This window comes from Anolis sagrei, chromosome 12 (assembly GCF_037176765.1).
Source record: "Anolis sagrei isolate rAnoSag1 chromosome 12, rAnoSag1.mat, whole genome shotgun sequence".
In the NCBI taxonomy this organism is placed as follows: domain Eukaryota; kingdom Metazoa; phylum Chordata; class Lepidosauria; order Squamata; family Dactyloidae; genus Anolis; species Anolis sagrei.
The window spans coordinates 16,876,515-16,895,706 of NC_090032.1; the positions used below are offsets into that span (position 1 = coordinate 16,876,515).

A 19,192-nucleotide genomic window follows, 5' to 3' on the forward strand; every position below is an offset into this window, starting at 1 on the left:
GTCACTCGTTGGCCTGATAGGTGTCTTGTTCCCAAATTTGGTGTCAATTCGTCCAGTGGTTTTTGAGTTATATTAATCCCACAAACTAACAGATATTGCTTTCTGGTCACTAAATGTTGACAGATGTAAAAAGATATAAAATTTATTTATTTATTTATTTATTTCGAGGTTTTATATACCGACCCTCTCACCTTCAAAGAGGGATTCGGACCCGTTCACAACATGTGTTAACATACAGAGAATATACAATAACAACAGAATGCCACTTCATTACACGATTAAAATATCAGCACCATACACATTAAAACATTATCATCCCAGTTAAAAGAGCCAAATTGTCCGACACCATCACAATCCCATTCATCATCCTCCTTTCATGTGGGCAAAGAATTAAATCAGTTGTCAAATGCCGCGTTCCACAACCAGGTCTTTGTTAGTTTCCTGAACGTCATGAGGGAGGGGGCAGTTCTGATCTCTAATGGGAGGGAGTTCCAAAGTCGAGGGGCCACCATCGAGAAGGCCCTGTCCCTCGTCCCCACCAGCCGTGCTTGTGCAGGCGGAGGGACCAAGAGCAGGGCCCCTCCAGACGATCTTAGTGGTCTTGATGGTTCGTAGGGGAGAATACGTTAAAATTTCTCTTATCACTGTCACAGTTCTTATCACAGTTTGTTAGGACGAGTCAGCCATTTCAGTTCTCATTAGCAGATTTTAATTACAATCCAGCAAGCAGGTAGTTCATGGTTTAGTCACTGCAGGCCTTAATCTTCAGAATGGTGTCTCCAAAATTATTAGCTCTTATTCATTCATTCCTTTCATTCAGTTAATTTTTTTCGTGTCAGGAGTGACTTGAGAAACGGCAAGTCGCTTCTGGTGTGAGCAAATTGGCTGTCTGCAAGAACGTTGCCCAGAGAACACCCGGATGTTTTGATGTTTTACCATCCTTGTGGAAGGCTTCTCTCATGTCCCTGCATGGGGAGCTGGAGCTGACAGAGGGAGCTCATCCGCACTCTCCCTGGATTCGAACCTGCAACCTGTCGGTCTTCAGTCCTTCAGTTCATTCATACCCACACATATTAAATCCACATTTATCAGATCTGCATATCATTTTAATATGACATTAACAAGTCAGCATTTGCAAGGTGATTTTTCCCTTTTTATGAAGTACAGCTGAAGCATCTTCCACTATAAACACTGCTTCAGAGAGTCATGTAAATGTCTGGAACAACCACTAGATGGCGCGCAGGCCCCAATATTGAGGTTTGCGCCAAGGTTAAAAATGGCACAATTTCATTACGGAAAATTATAAACAATGTGCCAAGAGAATAATAGCACTACCCTCAGCCACGGAAAAGAAGTTTCTGGAGTACAACAACTACTTTCAAAGTAATTACCACACCATTAAACAGGAAATAACACTTTCAAACCAGGAACAGATTTTTTCCCCCCAAATTTTGTCATATAGTATAATTGGGCAGAGGCTGGATGGCCATCTGTTGGGGGTGCTTTGATTGTGTTCTCCTGTATGGCAGAAGGGGGTTGAACTTGACAGCCGTTGGGGTCTCTTCCAACTCTATTATTCTATAATTCTACCAATTGCCATTGTACCAGTCAGGTTTAAGCATGAGTTTTAAAGCCGTGTCTTCTGTTCACTATATTTTCATCTTTGTTCTGTGTATTTTAATATAGTATTTTGTAGAAATACATTTTAATATGCATATTTTATATAATTATGTTTTTTACGATGATGTAACCCATCTCAACATAGTTAAGTGCAGGCCCCCTGGTGGCGCAGCGGGTTAAACCCCTGAAATTGCTGACCGAAAGGTTGGTGGTTTGAATCCAGGAAGTGGGGTGAGCTCCCGCTGCTAGCCCCAGCTTCTGCCAACCTAGCAGTTCGAAAACATGCAAATGTGAGTAGATCAATAGGTACTGCTCCAGCTGGCTGGTAACAGCGCCCCATACAGTCATGCCAGCCACATGACCTTGGAGGCGTCTACAGACAACACCAGCTCTCAGCTTAGAAATGGAGATGAGCACCACTGCCCAGAGTCGGGCATGACTCGACTTAATGTCAAGGGGAAATCTTTACCTTTACTAACCTGTCTCAAATAATAATAATAATTACTATTATTAATAATTAATTTATTATTATTATTATTATTATTATTATTATTTGAAACACAACAAGATTAGTCCACAGCAGACACTTTGCTGGCTGTTGTATTGGATCATACGTCGGACACTTCCCAAGTGTCTGGGACTGTGTGATGTATCGGCGAATAATGCATCCAGATCCCAGTAAGGTGGCTTTCTGCAGCTGGCAGATGGTAATTTTGTCAGTGCCGATTGTACTTAAGTGCAGGCCAAGGTCTTGAGGCACTGCACCCAGTGTGCCGATCACCACTGGGACCACCGTGACTGGCTTGTGCCAGCGTCTTTGCAGTTGGATCTTTAAATCCTTATATCATGTCAGCTTTTCCAGTTGTTTCTTTTCAATCCTGCTGTCACCTGGGATTGCAACATCGGCAATCCATACTTGGTTTTTTTAACACAATCGTGAGGTCAGGAGTATTGTGCTCCAAAACTCTGTCTGAATTCGGAAGTCTCAGAGGAGCTTGACGTGTTCATTCTCTGTAACTTTTTCCGGCTTGTGATCCCACCAGTTCTTTGTCGCAGGCAGATGGGATTTGTGGCACAGGTTCCAATGAATCATCTGTGAAACAGTGTTGTGCCTCTGCTTGTAGTCTGTCTGCTCGATCTTCAATACCATCTGCGTTATTATCAATAACATATCTGCCTACAGTGTTCAAACTGCTGACAGGCATAATAGCTGGTCACATGGAGGAAAATAACATGTGTCGGCGAATAATGTGTACAGATCCGAGTAGGGTGGCCTTTTGTACCTGGCAGATGGTAATCTTGTCAGCGCCGATTGTATTTAAGTGCAGGCCAGGGTCTTGAGGCACTTTTGCCAGTAGAACAAAAAGGCAATAAAAGAAGAAGTAGGGGCACAAAAGATCAGCTTCTGGAGAATTGCAAAAGCCACAAAACAAACCTCTATACAACTTGGATTGATAAACAAAAAAGCATTTGACTCACTGCCACATTGTTGGATTATCAAATGTCTAGATGTCATCGGGGTTTGTGAAAATATTAGGAAGTTCACCGAAAATATATTATTATTGTATTGTCGAAGGCCTCACTACCTCTAAGGATGCTTGCCATAGATGCAGGGGAAACGTCAGGAGAGAATACCTCTAGAACATGTCCATATAGCCCGAAAAAACCTACAACAACCCTATATTATTATTATTATTATTATTATTATTATTATTATTTTACTGACACAAAACCACAGTATGTCACAGCAAACGAGATCTCTATGTTTGAGTTCGTATCACAAAATCACAAGTCGAACACTTCCCAAGCGTCTAGGACTGTGTGATATTATTATTATTATTACTACTACTACTACTATTATTATTATTATTATTATTATTTTACTGACACAAAACCACAGTATGTCACAGCAAATGAGATCTCTATGTTTGATTTCGTATCACAAAATCACAAGTCGAACACTTCCCAAGCGTCTAGGACTGTGTGATATTATTATTATTATTATTATTAATTAATGCACAAAGCCAAGGAATTTACTGTCCCTCTTTGTCTCCCTCTTTGACCTGCTACCGCACAAACTTGCCAGGTAGAGGCCGCATCCCTGCATTTCCAGAAAGCATCCCTGGAATCTCAGATCTCGGACCTGCGACAGAGGCAGTCCGCGCTGGAGGCCGAGGCCCAGAGAACCCAGCGCGAGCGAGAGGAGTGGCGGGCCCGCTATGAGGCTCTTCTGCGCGACCACGACCGCCTGACGGTGCTGCACGAACGGCAGGGAGCTGATCTGGAGGAGCTGCTGGGGAAACACGTCAAGCTCAAGGGGAACCTCCGCCGTGTGGAGCAGGAATCCCGGGAACTACAAGACAGGTGCGTTGAGGGCATAGGTGTTGTGGCTGGGCTATTTTCTGACGATGATGAGGGTGATGGGATTCAGATTCCTGCTGGGATTTAGCTTCCTGGCTCTTTGTCTGTGCCTCAAATCTCTGGGCCTGCTTCTGAGGCTCCCACAGACAGTGCAGTGTCAACACAGCCATTCTCACCAGAAAGGAATTTTAACGAAGGAGATAGCGAGCAGGTGCCTTCCCACGCTGATACCGAAAGTGTAGATAGTGACTTGACCCGGCAAGCTCGTCTTGATCTCCGAGTCAGACGGAGTTCTCGTCTGGCCAGCGGATGAGAAGCCAGCTCGGTGAAAGGTCATCGCAATGCTTTTATGATGATGAGAGCCTAATGTTTTCATGTTAGAGAGGTATGTAGGTCTCTCAAATTCTGAGAAAGCGTCAGTTCAACGTAGCTTACTAGCCTGAAAACTTCATGGAATAACCTTAGCCTGGAAAGCAGTACGCTTGGGATTTCTTGCATTGTGATTCATGGGGCAATTGTTTCATTGCTTGTACCTGGGACTCTGGTTTGAACTTTGCCAATAGGATTGTGTCTCCTGTTACTTCCTCATTCTTTGCAGGCTTGCTGGAATCATAGAATCATAGAGCAGGAAGAGACATGGTGGGTCATCCAGTCCAACCCCATTCTGCCAAGAAGCAGGAAAATCACATTCAAAGCACTCCCGACAGATGGCCATCCAGCCTCTGCTTAAAAGCCTCCAAAGGAGACTCCACCACACTCCGGGGCAGAGAGTTCCATTGCTGAACAGTGATGTTCAGCAGTGGTGTCACTGGAGAATATAACTCGATTTCGAGGAAGGCCAGTGGCTTTCCTAAACAGTTTGACTACTGCTGTGCAGTCAGAACTCATCCTGCCCTTGTCTTCTTGCAGGCATAGCCAGCTTTTAGGGCAGAAGGCTAATCTCGAACATCGAGAAGAGGCACTACGGGGACAGAAGGTGCAATTGGAGGAGGCAGTGCGACACCAGCGAGAACTGGAGGAGCAGCACAACAACCTGAAAGAGGAGCATGACTGGTAAGGGGAGTGGTCATGATGGGTATTGGGCCGGGCTTTAGCACAACTGGTAAATCACCAGCAATTATAAGATCTACCAATCGAAAGGTTGTCAGTTCGAAGCCCCAGTGTGTCAGCCGAGCTCACTGTTTACCTAAGCAGTTCAAAAACAGCTTAGAGCTATCAGTAGATAAATTGTTGTTGTTCATTCGTTCAGTCGTTTCTGACTGACTTCATGGACCAGCCCATGCCAGAGCTCCCTGTCGGCCATCACCACCCCCAGCTCCTTCAAGGTCAATCCAGTCGCTTCAAGGATGCCATCCATCCATCTTGCCCTTGGTTGGCCCCTCTTCCTTTTTCCTTCCTTTTTCCCCAGCATCATTGTCTTCTCTGTAAATCTCTTCAGAATTATGGAAAAATAAACCCCTGTCTGTTTCCACAGCAAGCTGGCTTCAGGAAAGGCAAAAGCTGCACATTGCAAGTGCTGAACCTGACTCAGCACATAGAAGATGGTTTTGAAAGGCAGCAGATCACAGGAGATGTCTTTAAAGACATGTCAGCAGCCTATGATACTGTGAACCACTGCCTCCTCCTGAGAAGAATGTATAATATCACAAAGGACGACCACCTCACCCGCCTCATAGGAAACCTGCTACACAACAGGAGCTTCTTTGTTGAGTTCCAGGGCCAGAGAAGCAGATGGCGGAAACAGAAGAATGGCCTGCCTCAGGGGAGCGTGCTTGCTCCATCCATGTTCAACATCTACACAAATGACCAGCCACTGGCAGAAGGGACAGAGAGTTTCATCTATGCTGATGATCGTGCCATCACCGCCCAAGCAGGGAGCTTTGAGATGGTAGAACAGAAGCTCTCCGAAGCTTTAGGTGCCCTTACCGCCTATTACAGGGAAAACCAGCTGATCCCTAATCCATCTAAAACACAGACATGTGCCTTTCACCTTAAGAACAGACAAGCATCCCGAGCTCTGAGGATGACCTGGGAAGGAATCCCACTGGAGCATTGCAGCGCACCCAAATACCTGGGAGTCACTTTGGACCGTGCTCTGACCTACAAGAAGCACTGCCTGAACATCAAACAAAAAGTGGGCGCTAGAAACAATATCATACAAAAGCTGACTGGCACAACCTGGGGATCACAACCAGACACAGTGAAGACATCTGCCCTTGCGCTATGCTACTCTGCTACTGAGTACGCATGCCCAGTGTGGAACACATCTCACCACGCTAAAACAGTGGATGTGGCTCTTAATGAGACATGCCGCATTATCACGGGGTGTCTACGCCTTACACCACTGGAGAAACTACACTGTCTAGTTGGTATTGTACCACCTGACATCCGCCGGGAAGTAGCAGCCAATAGTGAAAGGACCAAGGCAGTGACATCTCCAGCTCATCCCTTGTTTGGGTATCATCCAGCACATCAACGACTTAAATCAAGAAATAGTTTCCTAAGATCTACAGAGACACTCGCTGGAACACCCCAGCAAGCGAGAGTCCAAAAGTGGCAGGCTCAAACCCATTTGGCTGATACCAAATGACAGACTCCCCCTGGGCACACAGAAAAATGGGCAACTTGGAAGGCGCTGAACAGACTGTGCTCTGGCACCACGAGATGCAGAGCCAACCTCAAGAAATGGGGCCACAAAGTGGAATCCTCGACATGCGAGTGTGGAGAAGAGCAAACCACTAACCACCTGCTGCAATGCAACCTGAGCCCTGCTACACTCACAATGGAGGACCTTCTTGCGGCAACACCAGAGGCACTCCAAGGGGCCAGATACTGGTCAAAGGACATCTAATCAACTACCAAGCTTGCAAATTCAGTGTTTTGTCTATTTGTTTGTTTTTGTTAAAAATGTAATACAAATATCTGGTTGCTGATGACACGATAAATAAATAAATAAATATTATTATTATTAGTAGTAGTAGTATATATTCAAGCAAAGAGTGGTTTTGACACCCTGAACATTTCTGGCCCTCTTTCCAGGGTGAAACAGACGCTGGCCCAGAAGGAACGGGGATGGGATGAGCTCCAGGAGGAGCTTCGAGGGATGCGGAACAGAGTCACCGGCCTGCAGCTGGATCACGCCAGGCTAGAGGCCGAAAGTGCAGCCCTCAAGGAGCAGAACCAGCAGCTGGACACGGCACTGGGCCGCCTGAGCACCCAATGCGAGGTACGTATAGTCAGGCACATATGGCTCCTAGAATCATAGAAGAGTAGGGAGAGGCCCTAACGGCCACCAAGTCCAACACCTTTCCACCAGGAAGAGAAGACACCATCAAAGCCCACCCGACAGATGGCCATCCGTCAGGAGGGGGTGTGTGCCAAGTTTAGGTTAGCAATGTCAGGTGGGTTCAGGGCTCTCTGGAGAAGGGTGAAGGACAACTTTTTTCTGAATGAAGCAGAGAGTATTTGAGAACCGGGACATCCGTAGGGAGACCAAGGTGTTTGTTTATAAAGCTATTCTCCTCCCAACCCTGCTATATGCCTGTGAGACGTGGACTGTCTACAGATGTCAACATCGACACTGAAATACAACACTGCCTGAGGTTTGCGAGTGCAACATGCTTCCGAATGAAGCAGAGAGTGTTTGAGGACCGGGATATCCGTAGGGAGACCAAGGTGCTTATTTATAAAGCTATTGTCCTCCCAACCCTGCTATATGCTTGCAAGATGTGGACTGTCTACAGATGTCAACACTGACACTGAAATTCAACACCGCCTGAGCTCTGCGAGTACAGCATTTTTCCGAATGAAGCAGAGAGTTCCGAATGAAGCAGAGAGAACCAGGACATCCGTTGGGATACCAAGGTGCTTGTTTATAAAGCTATTGTCCTCCCAACCCTGCTATACGCTTGCAAGACGTGGACAGTCTACAGACGTCACATGCAACTCCTGGAACGATTCCATCAGCGCTGCCTCTGGAAAATCCTGTACATCTCTTGGGAAGACAAGCGGACAAACGTTGCAGTTGCTGTACTCCCAACTCAAGAATGGAAAACAGAATGTTGGAGGACAGGAAAAGAGATTTCATGACCACAATTGAAGAGAGATGTTGACAAGCTGGAATGTGTCCAGAGGAGGGCGACTCAAATGATCAAGGGTCTGGAGAACAAGCCCTATGAGGAGCGGCTTAGGGAACTGGGCATGTTTAGCCTGAAGAAGAGAAGGCTGAGAGGAGATATGATAGCCATGTATAAATATGTGAGAGGAAGCCACAGGGAGGAGGGAGCAAGCTTGTTTTCTGCTTCCCTGGAGAGTAGGACGCAAAGGAACAATGGCTTCAAACTACAAGAGAGGAGATTCCATCTGAACATGAGGAAGAACTTCCTGACTGTGAGAGCCGTTCAGCAGTGGAACTCTCTGCCCCGGAGTGTGGTGGAGGCTCCTTCTTTGGAAGCTTTTAAGCAGAGGCTGGATGGCCATTTGTCAGGGGTGATTTGAATGCAATATTCCTGCTTCTTGGCAGAATGGGGTTGGACTGGATGGCCCATGAGGTCTCTTCCAAATCTTTGATTCTATGATTCTATCCAGTCCAACCAGTCAGGAAGTTCTTCCTCATGTTCAGATGGAATCTCCTTTCTTGTAGTTTGAAGCCATTGTTTCGCGTCCTGGTCTCCAGGGAAGCAGAAAACAAGCTTGCTCCCTCCTCCCTGTGGCTTCCTCTCACATATTTATACATGGCTATCATACCTCCTCTCAGCCTTCTCTTCTTCAGGCTAAACATGCCCAGCTCCTTAAACCGCTCCTCATGGGGCTTGTTTTCCAGACCCTTGATCATTTGAGTCGCCCTCCTCTGGACACATTCCAGCTTGGCAATATCTCTCTTGAATGGCCTATGAGGTCTCTTCCAATTCTATGATTCTATGATTCTAAGACGGTCTCAAAGCCAACCTTAAAAACACTGGCATAGACACTGAGAACTGGGAAGCCCTGGCTCTTGAGCGCTCCAGGTGGAGGTCAGCTGTGACCAGCAGTGCTGCAGAATTGGAAGAGGCACGAATGGAGGGCGAAAGAGAGAAATGTGCCAAGAGGAAGGTGCGTTAAGCCAACCTAGACTGAGACCGCCTTCCACCTGGAAACCACTGTGGGAGAAGATGCAGATCAAGAATAGGGCTCCACAGTCACCTACGGACCAACCAGAACACTGATCTTGGAAGTCTATCCTACTCAGACAACGAGGGATCGTCTAAATAAGTAAGTAAGGTCCTACCATATTGATATATAGGTTGCACTAAACACAAAGGGTTGTGGCACTGGATCCAAGCGTATTTTGCCTGCTGCACGCCTTGATGGAATGCCCTTTCCTCTTCCTGTCGGATAGCTCCTGGCGCAGTTGAAGGGGAACCAGGAGGAGGAGAACCGTCACCTTCTCCAGGAGATCCAAGCCCTGAGCAGGGAGAACCGGCGCCTGCTGGAGCACAGCATGGAGAGCAAGGAGCACTTCCAGGAGGAGCAGCGCCAGTATCTGTGAGTGAAAGCACAAAGCTACACTACTTCTCTTTTTCTTTTTCTGTTTAAGTTAGAGCTGTGGTCTGTTCTGTGTTCAGAACTGCTGGAGCTAGGTGTGAATGTTTCAACTGAGCACCTTGATTAGCATTTGATGGCTTGGAAGTGCCTGGGGGAATCTTTTGCTGAGAGGTGATGAGATGTACCTGATTGTTTACTCTCTGTTGTCAAATCACCTCTCAACAAAAGATTCTCCCAGGCACTTCCAAGCCATTAAATGCTAATCAAGGTGCTCAGTTGAAACATTCACACCTAGCTCCAGCAGACAAGAGTCCTTTGTCCCACCCTGGTCATTCCACAGATATATAAACCCATTTTTCCTACTTCCAACAGACCTCACTACCTCTGAGGATGCTTGCCATAGATGCAGGCGAAATGTCAGGAGAGAATGCCTCTAGACCATGGCCATATAGCCCGAAAAAACCTACAACAACCCAGTGATTCCGGCCATGAAAGCCTTCGACAATACACCTAACCATATTAATAATGATTGAATACAAAAGCCAGCATAGTGATCTTGTTTGTTGTGTAATAATCTTGTTGTGTATATAATAATAATAATAATAATAATAATAATAATAATAATAATAATCGAATACAAGAGCCAGCATAGTGATCTTGTTTGCTGTGTAATAATCTTGTTGTGTATATAATAATAATAATAATAATAATAATAATAATAATAATAATAATAATAATCAAATACAAGAGCCAGCTGCATTAAGATCACTACTGACCGAAAGGTCATGAGTTTGAAGCCAGCCCAGGTCGGAGTGAGCTTCCGACCAATTTTGTGTAGCTTGCTGTCGACCTTTGCAGCCTGAAAGACAGTTACATCTGTCAAGTAGGAAATTTAGGTACCGCTTATGCTGGGAGACAAATTTAACTAATTTACGAGGCCATGAAAATCTCCAGCAAGCATGCAAAGAATGAGGAAGTACTTCGTCGGTGTCACAAATTATCGGTGAAGCGACAGCTCCCCTGGTGGCCAGAATACCCTCAAGAAAAGCTGGAATGTTAAAATGCCTCTGTGTCTATATGTTGCGTGTCCGTGGCATTTAATGTTTGCCATGTATATGTACATTGTAATCCGCCCTGAGAAGGGAGGAATATAAATACTGTAAATAATAAATAAATAAATAAAATGTTAAATTTGATTCCCCTTTTCCTCCTCAAAGGGACAAACTGGGCGAATTACGTCGGGAAAAACAGAAACTGGTGGAGAAGATCATGGACCAGTACCGAGTGCTGGACCCGGCGCTTCCTCGCGGCAAGTAAGTCCCACGCAGGATAGACTCTCATCCATTCTAGTCTCTCCCAACAAGGGGTTGAAGAGATCTTTTCGTGTGACAATATGGCCCTTCAAAAGGCACCGTGCTTAACATCCACAAACCGTATTTCAGTGGCCAAAGCCACGTCTTACATGCAGGGTCCCTTCTTGGCATCTCTTTCTTGGCAACTACCAAATACAAAGTGATGGGAAGGAGGACGTTTTTGGGATGCCATGCTTCTCTCCTCTTTCTCAGCTCTCTTTATCTATTGAGGCTTTGGAAAAGTTGCTTCGGGGCTACATATTCTCTAGGTCAGGTATGAGAGGAGCCCCAGAGCTCTTTCCTCTGGGGCTCCTCTCTTTCACCATCCGATTCTTCCTTCCTTCTCTCTTTCCTTCCTCCTTCCCTCTTTCTCCTTCCCTTCCACCATTTCATCCTTCCTTCCCTCTTTCCTCCCTTTCTACATCCTTCCTTCCCTTTTGTCTTTCCTTCTTTCTCTCTTTCCTTTTCCTTCCCTTCTTTCCTTCCTTCCTTCCTTCCTTCCTTCCTTCCTTCCTTCCTTCCTTCCACCCTTTTGTCCTTCCTTCCCTCTTTCCTCTCTCCTTCTCCTTCCTTCTTTCAATCCTTCCCTTCTCTTTCCTTCCCTCTTTCTTTTATCCTTCTGTTTTACCTCCCTCCTTCCCTTCCACCCTTTCATCCCTCTTTCCTCCCTGTCTCCCACTTTCTACTTCCTTCCTTCCCTTTTGTCTTTCCTTCCTTCTCTCTTTCCTTCCTCCTTCCCTTTCACCATTTCATCCTCCCTTCCTTCCCTCTTTCCTCCCTTTCTACTTCCTTCCTTCTCTTTTGTCTTTCCTTCCTTCTCTCTTTCCTTTTTCCTTCCCTTCCTTCCACCCTTCCACCCTTCCTTCCCTCTTTCCTCTCTCCCTTTCCCCTTCCTTCTTTCCATCCTTCCCTTTTCTCTCCTTCCCTCTTTCCTTTATTCTTCTCTTTCTTCCATCCTTTCCTTCCTTCCTTCTGTTTTACCTTCCTCCTTCCCTTCCACCCTTTCATCCTTCCCTCTTTCCTCTCTCTCTCTCCCACTTTCTACTTTCTTCCTTCCCTTTTCATTCCTTCCTTCTCTCTTTCCTCTCCCCCTTTCTCTTTCCTTCTTTCCATCCTTCCCTTCTCTTTCCTTCCCTCTTTCCTTTATCCTTCTGTTTTACCTCCCTCCTTCCACCCTTTCATCCTTTCCTCTTTCCTCCCTCTCTCCCACTTTCTACTTCCTTCCTTCCTTTTTGTCTTTCCTTCCTTCTCTCTTTCCTTCCTCCTTCCCTCCTTCTCCTTCCCTTTCACCATTTCATCCTCCCTTCCTTCCCTCTTTCCTCCCTTTCTACTTCCTTCCTTCTCTTTTGTCTTTCCTTCCTTCTCTCTTTCCTTTTTCCTTCCCTTCCTTCCTTCCTTCCTTCCACCCTTCCTTCCCTCTTTCCTCTCTCCCTTTCTCCTTCCTTCTTTCCATCCTTCCCTTTTCTCTCCTTCCCTCTTTCCATTATCCTTCTCTTTCTTCCATCCTTCCTCCCTTCCTTCCTTCCTTCCTTCCTTCCTTATGTTTTACCTTCCTCCTTCCCTTCCACCTTTTCATCCATCCCTCTTTCCTCTCTCTACCACTTTCTACTTTCTTCCTTCCCTTTTCTTTCCTTCCTTCTCTCTTTCCTTTACCCTTCTCTCTCTTCCTTCAATCCTTTCTTCTTTTTCCTTCCTCCCTTCCACCCTTTCATCCTTTCCTCCTTCTCTCTTTCCTTCCTCCTTCCCTTTCTTCCTTCCATCCTTCCCTCCCACCTTTTCATCCTTCCTTTTTTCTCCATCTCTCCCTTTCTCCTTCCTTCCCTTTTATCTTTCTTTCATGCTCTTTCCTTTATCCTTCCTTCCCTTCCTTCCTTCTCTTTTTCCTTCCTCCTTTCCTTCTATCCTTCCTTCCCCTTTGTCTTTCCTTTCTTCCCTCTTCCCTCCCTTCCTTCTCTCTTTCCTTCCATCCTCCCTCCCCTCTTTTCTTCCTTCCCTTCCTTCCCTTCCACCCTTTCGTTCTTCCTTCTTTCCTCCATCTCTCACTTTCTCCTTCCTTCCCTTTTGTCTTTCCTTCATGCGCTTTCCTTTATCCTTCCCTCCCTTCCTTCTTCCTCTCTTTCGTTCCTCCTTCCCTTCTATCCTTTCTTCCTTCCCCTTTATCTTTCCTTTCTTCCCTCTCTCTTTCCTTCCTTCTCTCTTTCCTTCCATCCTCCCTCCCTCCCTTCCCTCTTTCCTTCCTTTCCTTCCTTCCCTTCCACCCTTTCGTCCTTCCTTCTTTCCTCCATCTCTCCCTTTCTCCTTCCTTCCTTCCCTTTTGTCTTTCCTTCATACTCTTTCATTATCCTTCCCTCCCTTCTCTTCTTCCTTCCTCCTTCCCTTCCATCCATCCTTCCTTCTTTCCCCTTTGTCTTTCCTTTCTTCCCTCTTTCCTCCCTTCCTTCTCTTTCCTTCCATCCCTCCCTTCCACCCTTTTGTCCTTCCTTCTTCCTTCCATCTCTCCCTTTCTCCTTCCTTCCCTTTTGTTTTTCCTTCATGCTCTTTCCTTTATCCTTTCCTTCATTCTCTTTTTCCTTCCTTCTTCCCTTCCATCCTACCTTCCCCTTTGTATTTCCTTTCTTCCCTCTTATCTTCCTTCCTTCCTTCCATCCTTCCTTCTCCCTTTCCTTCCCCTCCTTCCTTCCAGTGCAGTAACTCTCTTCTCCTGGGGGAATGGACTCCCCTGAATGCTCGTGGTGACCCCAATGGACTGGAGCGGATCATATGAGGTGGGAACAACAAGGGCTCCCTTTACTGTTGATTCTTCAACCCATCCCTCTTTACCCTCTTAGGAAAAGTAGCTGGATTGCAGAGAAAATAAGGAAGCTGATGAAGCCTCGCCGGGATACTCCCCGCGATCAGCTGCGCCCCATGGCGGAGGGGGCCGGCAGCAATGAAAGCCTGGCAGGGCAAGAGGGCCCAGAGGTTGATGGGAGAGGTGAGTCCTTGTATGGAGACGCCTAGAATCCTAGAGTTGGGAAGGGGACCCCAGGGGCCATACAGTCGAACCCCTTTCTGGCATATAGCCTCTGTTTAAAAGCCTCCACCAGTCTCTGATGAACTGAGTTCCACTCTTGAACAGCTCTTACTGTCAGGAAGTTCTCCCATATGTTTTATTTATTACTAACTCGGGGACCCGGCGCTGCCCGGGTTCTTTGAGAAAGGAATTGTGTATCAAGGTTGGTCTTTATCAGTTATTTATATGGTTCGCAGTGGTCTCAGGAAGTTAGTGAAGGTACTGCGAGTCCCATCAAACTGCACCAGGATGGAGAGTGGGTTATGGGGACTCTGTATGCCAAGTTTGGTCTTGATCAGTCATTGGATGAGGGTCTCAATGGTCTCAGAAAGTGTGTTAAAGTACTGCAAGTCCCATCATCCATAGTCTGTTCTCCCCCAAACCTCACCAGAATGTTGAGTTGGCCATTAGGGCTCTCTGTGCCAAGTTTGGTCTTTATTGGTATTTGGATGAGTGTCGCTGTGGTTTCAGGAAGTGAGTGAAGGTACTGCAAGTCCCATCATCCATCGTCTGTCCTCCTCCAAACAGCACTGGGATGTAGAGTGGCTCATGGGGGCTCTGTGTGCCAAGTTTGGTCTTGATCGTCATTAGATGAGGGTTGCAGCAGTCTTGGGAAGTGAGTGGAGATACCTGAAGTCCCATCATCCATGGTCTATCCTCCTCGAAAGTGCACCAGGATGTAGAGGGTGTCATGGGGGCGCTGGGTGCCAAGTTTGGTCTTTATTGGTATTTGGATGAGTGTTGCTGTGGTTTCAGGAAGTGAGTGAAGGTACTGCAAGTCCCATCCTCCATCATCTGTCCTCCAAACAGCACTGGGTTGTAGAGTGGCTCATGGGGGCTCTGTGTACCAAGTTTGGTCTTGATCAGTCATTGGATGAGGGTCTCAATGGTCTCAGAAAGTGTGTTAAAGTACTGCAAGTCTGTTCTCCCCCAAACCTCACCAGAATGTTGAGTTGGATGTAGAGTGGGTCTTGCGGGCTCTGTGTGCCAAGTTTGGTCTGTATTGGTAATTTTCTGACACAGCCTCAGGCCTTTTCCTCTCCTCTTTTGTCACCTCAGAATCTTGGAATTTTGAAGCTGGCCAATCAGAGTCCATATGCAAATTGCACCACAGTGGCAGCCAATCAGAACGCTGCCACATACACCTCTCTCCCGTCCTCCCTCCACATACAAACACTGACTTTTATTACATAGATAGATAGATAGATTTATGATGTTTATAGCCCGCCTTTCTCAGCCATACGGCGATTCAAGGCGGGTTACAGATTGGCACAATTCGACATCAGGCTTTCATAAAACATCAACATTCCAATCTATACAAATAAAAATGTAATGTTCGTTTGTGGGATTAACAGAACTCAAAACCACTGGGGGAATTGCCACAAATTTGAACACAAGACACCTAACAACCCAATGTATGTCCCTCAGTAAAAAAAAAAATGATTTTGTCATTTGGGAGTTGTCGTTGCTGGGATTTCTAGTTCACCTACAATCAAAGAACATTCTGAACATATTGTCGAAGGCTTCCATGGCCGGAATCACTGAGTTGTTGTAGGTTTCTTTCGGGCTATATGGCCATGTTCTAGAGCAGTGTTTCTCAACCCTGAGGGGGTCGTGAGGGGGTGTCAGAGGGGTCGCCAAAGACCATCAGAAAACACAGTATTTTCTGATGGTCATGGGGATTCCATGTGGGAAGTTTGAACCAATTCTATCGTTGGTGGCGTTCAGAATGTTCTTTGATTGTAATGAACTGTAAATCCCAGCAACTCCAACTCCCAAATGTCAAGATCTATTTTCCCCAGACTCCACCAGTGTTCACATTTGGGCATATTGAATATTCATGCCAAATTTGGTCCAGATTCAGCATTGCTTGAGTCCACAGTGCTCTCTGGATATAGGTGAACTACAACTCCCAAACTCAAGGTCAATGCCCATCAAACCCTTCCAGGGTTTTCCATTGGTCATAGGAGCCAAGTTTGGTTCAAATCCATCGCTGGTGGAGTTCAGAATGCTCTTTGATTATAAGTGAACTATAAATCCCAGCAACTACATCTCCCAAATGTCAAGATCTATTTTCCCCAGACTCCACCAGTGTTCACATTTGGGCATATTGAGTATTCGTGTAGAGTTTGGTCCAGATCCATCATTGTTTGAGCCCACAGTGCTCTACCTGGATGTAGGTGAACTACAACTCCAACACCAAAGGACACTGCCCACCAAACCCTTCCAGTCTTTTCTATTAGTCATGGGAGAACTGTGTGCCAAGTTTGGTTCAATTCCATTGTTGGTGGGGTTCAGAATGCTCTTTGATTGTATATGAACTATACATCCCAACAACTACAACTCCCAAATGTCAAAATGCTGTTTTCCCCCAAACTCCACCAGTATTCACATTTGGGCATATTGAGTATTTGTGTAGAGTTTGGTCCAGATCCATCATTGTTTGAGTCCACAATGATCTCTGGATGTAGGTGAACTACAACTCCAAAACCAAAGGACACCGCCCACCAAAGCCTTCCAGTCTTTTCTGTTGGTCATGCCAAGTTTGGATCAATTCCATCGTTGGTGGGGTTCAGAATGCTCTTTGATTGTAGGTGAACTATAAATCCCAGCAACTACAACTCCCAAATGACAAAAGCCATTTTTTTGAGTGAAGGACATACATTGGGTTGTTAGGTGTCTTGTGTCCAAATTTGGTGTCAATTCGTCCAATGGTTTTTGAGTTCTGCTAATCCCACAAACGAATCATAGCAACTACAACTCCCAAATGAAAAAAATCATAATTTTTTGAGTGATGGTCACTCCTTGTGTTGTGAAACGTTTTGTTGCCAAATTTGGTGTGATTTCGTTCATTGGTTCTTTTGTTTTTAAGGCACTCATTATGCAAAGAGCATTGATAGATAGATAGATAGATAGATAGATAGATACATACATACATACATACATAGATGCATACATAGATGCATAGATAGATAGATAGATAGATAGATAGATACATACATACATACATACATAGATGCATACATAGATGCATAGATAGATAGATAGATAGATAGATACATACATACATACATACATACATAGATGCATACATAGATGCATAGATAGATAGATAGATAGATAGATAGATACATACATACATACATACATAGATGCATACATAGATGCATAGATAGATAGATAGATAGATACATACATACATACATACATACATAGATGCATACATAGATGCATAGATAGATAGATAGATAGATAGATAGATACATACATACATACATACATAGATGCATACATAGATGCATAGATAGATAGATAGATAGATACATACATACATACATACATACATACATAGATGCATACATAGATGCATAGATAGATAGATAGATAGATAGATAGATAGATAGAGATAGATAGATACATACATACATACATACATACATACATAGATGCATACATAGATGCATAGATAGATAGATAGATAGATAGATACATACATACATACATACATAGATGCATACATAGATGCATAGATAGATAGATAGATAGATAGATACATACATACATACATACATAGATGCATACATAGATGCATAGATAGATAGATAGATAGATAGATAGATACATACATACATAGATGCATACATAGATGCATAGATAGATAGATAGATACATACATACATACATACATACATAGATGCATACATAGATGCATAGATAGATAGATAGATAGATAGATAGATAGATACATACATACATACATACATAGATGCATACATAGATGCATAGATAGATAGATAGATAGATAGATACATACATACATACATAGATGCATAGATAGATAGATAGATACATACATACATACATACATAGATGCATACATAGATGCATAGATAGATAGATAGATAGATAGATAGATACATACATACATACATACATAGATGCATACATAGATGCATAGATAGATAGATAGATAGATAGATAGATAGATACATACATACATACATACATACATAGATGCATACATAGATGCATAGATAGATAGATAGATAGATAGATAGATACATACATACATACATACATAGATGCATAGATAGATAGATAGATAGATAGATAGATACATACATACATACATAGATGCATACATAGATGCATAGATAGATAGATAGATACATACATACATACATACATACATACATAGATGCATACATAGATGCATACATAGATGCATAGATAGATAGATAGATAGATAGATAGATAGATAGATTCTGCTTCCTATGCAGCTCTGCTCCAATATGAATATTTTCCCCCAGTTTAATTGTTTTCTTTCACCCTCGCCCTTCGAAGTTTCCAGTACTCCCAGTTCGCCGGCCCCTTTGCGCAAAGCCAGCAGCACCCTCAGCATCTCGGATGCCCAACAAGTGCATTTCCGCCGCCGCCGGCTGAGCTCCCGGCTTCCAGTGGTGGGTTCTCCAGGAGACGGAGAAAGCATGGACTCGCCTCGCCAACGCTTCCGCCAGCACCGCCTCGGCATGTTGGGAGGTTCCCGAGAAGAAGCTGTCCTGGCTGCTACGGAGTGGGAAGCCCCAAGCGAGGAGTCGACAACCAGCCATGAGAAGAGTACAGATGAGAGGTGAGAACTTAGTGGGGAGTCAAGGTCCAATGTTCTCACTACCTGAAGTTCTCACAGAGAAGCCTAGAATTGGAAGAGACCTCCAAGGACCATCCAGTCCAATCCCCTTCTGCCATACAAGAGCACACAATCAAAGCCCTCCCGATAGATAGCCATCCAGCCTCTGAATCGTGGAATTTATTTATTTATTTATTTATGACATTTATATGCTGCCCTTCTCACCCCGAAGGGGACTCAGAGCAGCTAACTATATATATATATATATATATATATATATATATATATATATATATAATATATTCACACATACACACACACATACATACACACACACACACAATACATTATACCATTAGCACAGTACAATATCAGCACTATACATCATTATATTGTACTATACAATTACATTACATTACATTATATTGTATTATATATAAGCACAGCACAGCACAGGAGGGAGGGAGGGAGGGAGGGAGGGAGGGAGGGAGGGAGGGAAGGAAGGAAGGAAGGAAGGAAGGAAGGAAGGAATGATGGAAGGACGGAAGGAAGGAGAGAAGAAGGGAAAGAAGGAGGGAAGGAAAGAAAAAAGAAGGGTAGAGAAGGAAGGAAGGAGAGAAAGAGGGAGAGAAGAAGGGAAAGAAGGAGGGAAGGAAG

The 19,192-nt window shown here is 44.7% G+C and overlaps 1 protein-coding gene across 1 annotated transcript in view; it reads left to right on the forward strand.

The window, feature by feature from the left end:
• CCDC88B (coiled-coil domain containing 88B) overlaps positions 1-19,192 on the forward strand; it is a 55,497-nt gene that overhangs the window by 34,474 nt on the left and 1,831 nt on the right. Inside the window, exons 15-21 of the mRNA XM_067472675.1 lie at positions 3,707-3,984; positions 4,891-5,034; positions 7,021-7,207; positions 9,359-9,504; positions 10,722-10,817; positions 13,685-13,830; positions 18,253-18,538. Coding sequence (XP_067328776.1) covers positions 3,707-3,984; positions 4,891-5,034; positions 7,021-7,207; positions 9,359-9,504; positions 10,722-10,817; positions 13,685-13,830; positions 18,253-18,538 — 1,283 coding nt within the window. The remainder of the gene's footprint in view (positions 1-3,706; positions 3,985-4,890; positions 5,035-7,020; positions 7,208-9,358; positions 9,505-10,721; positions 10,818-13,684; positions 13,831-18,252; positions 18,539-19,192) is intronic.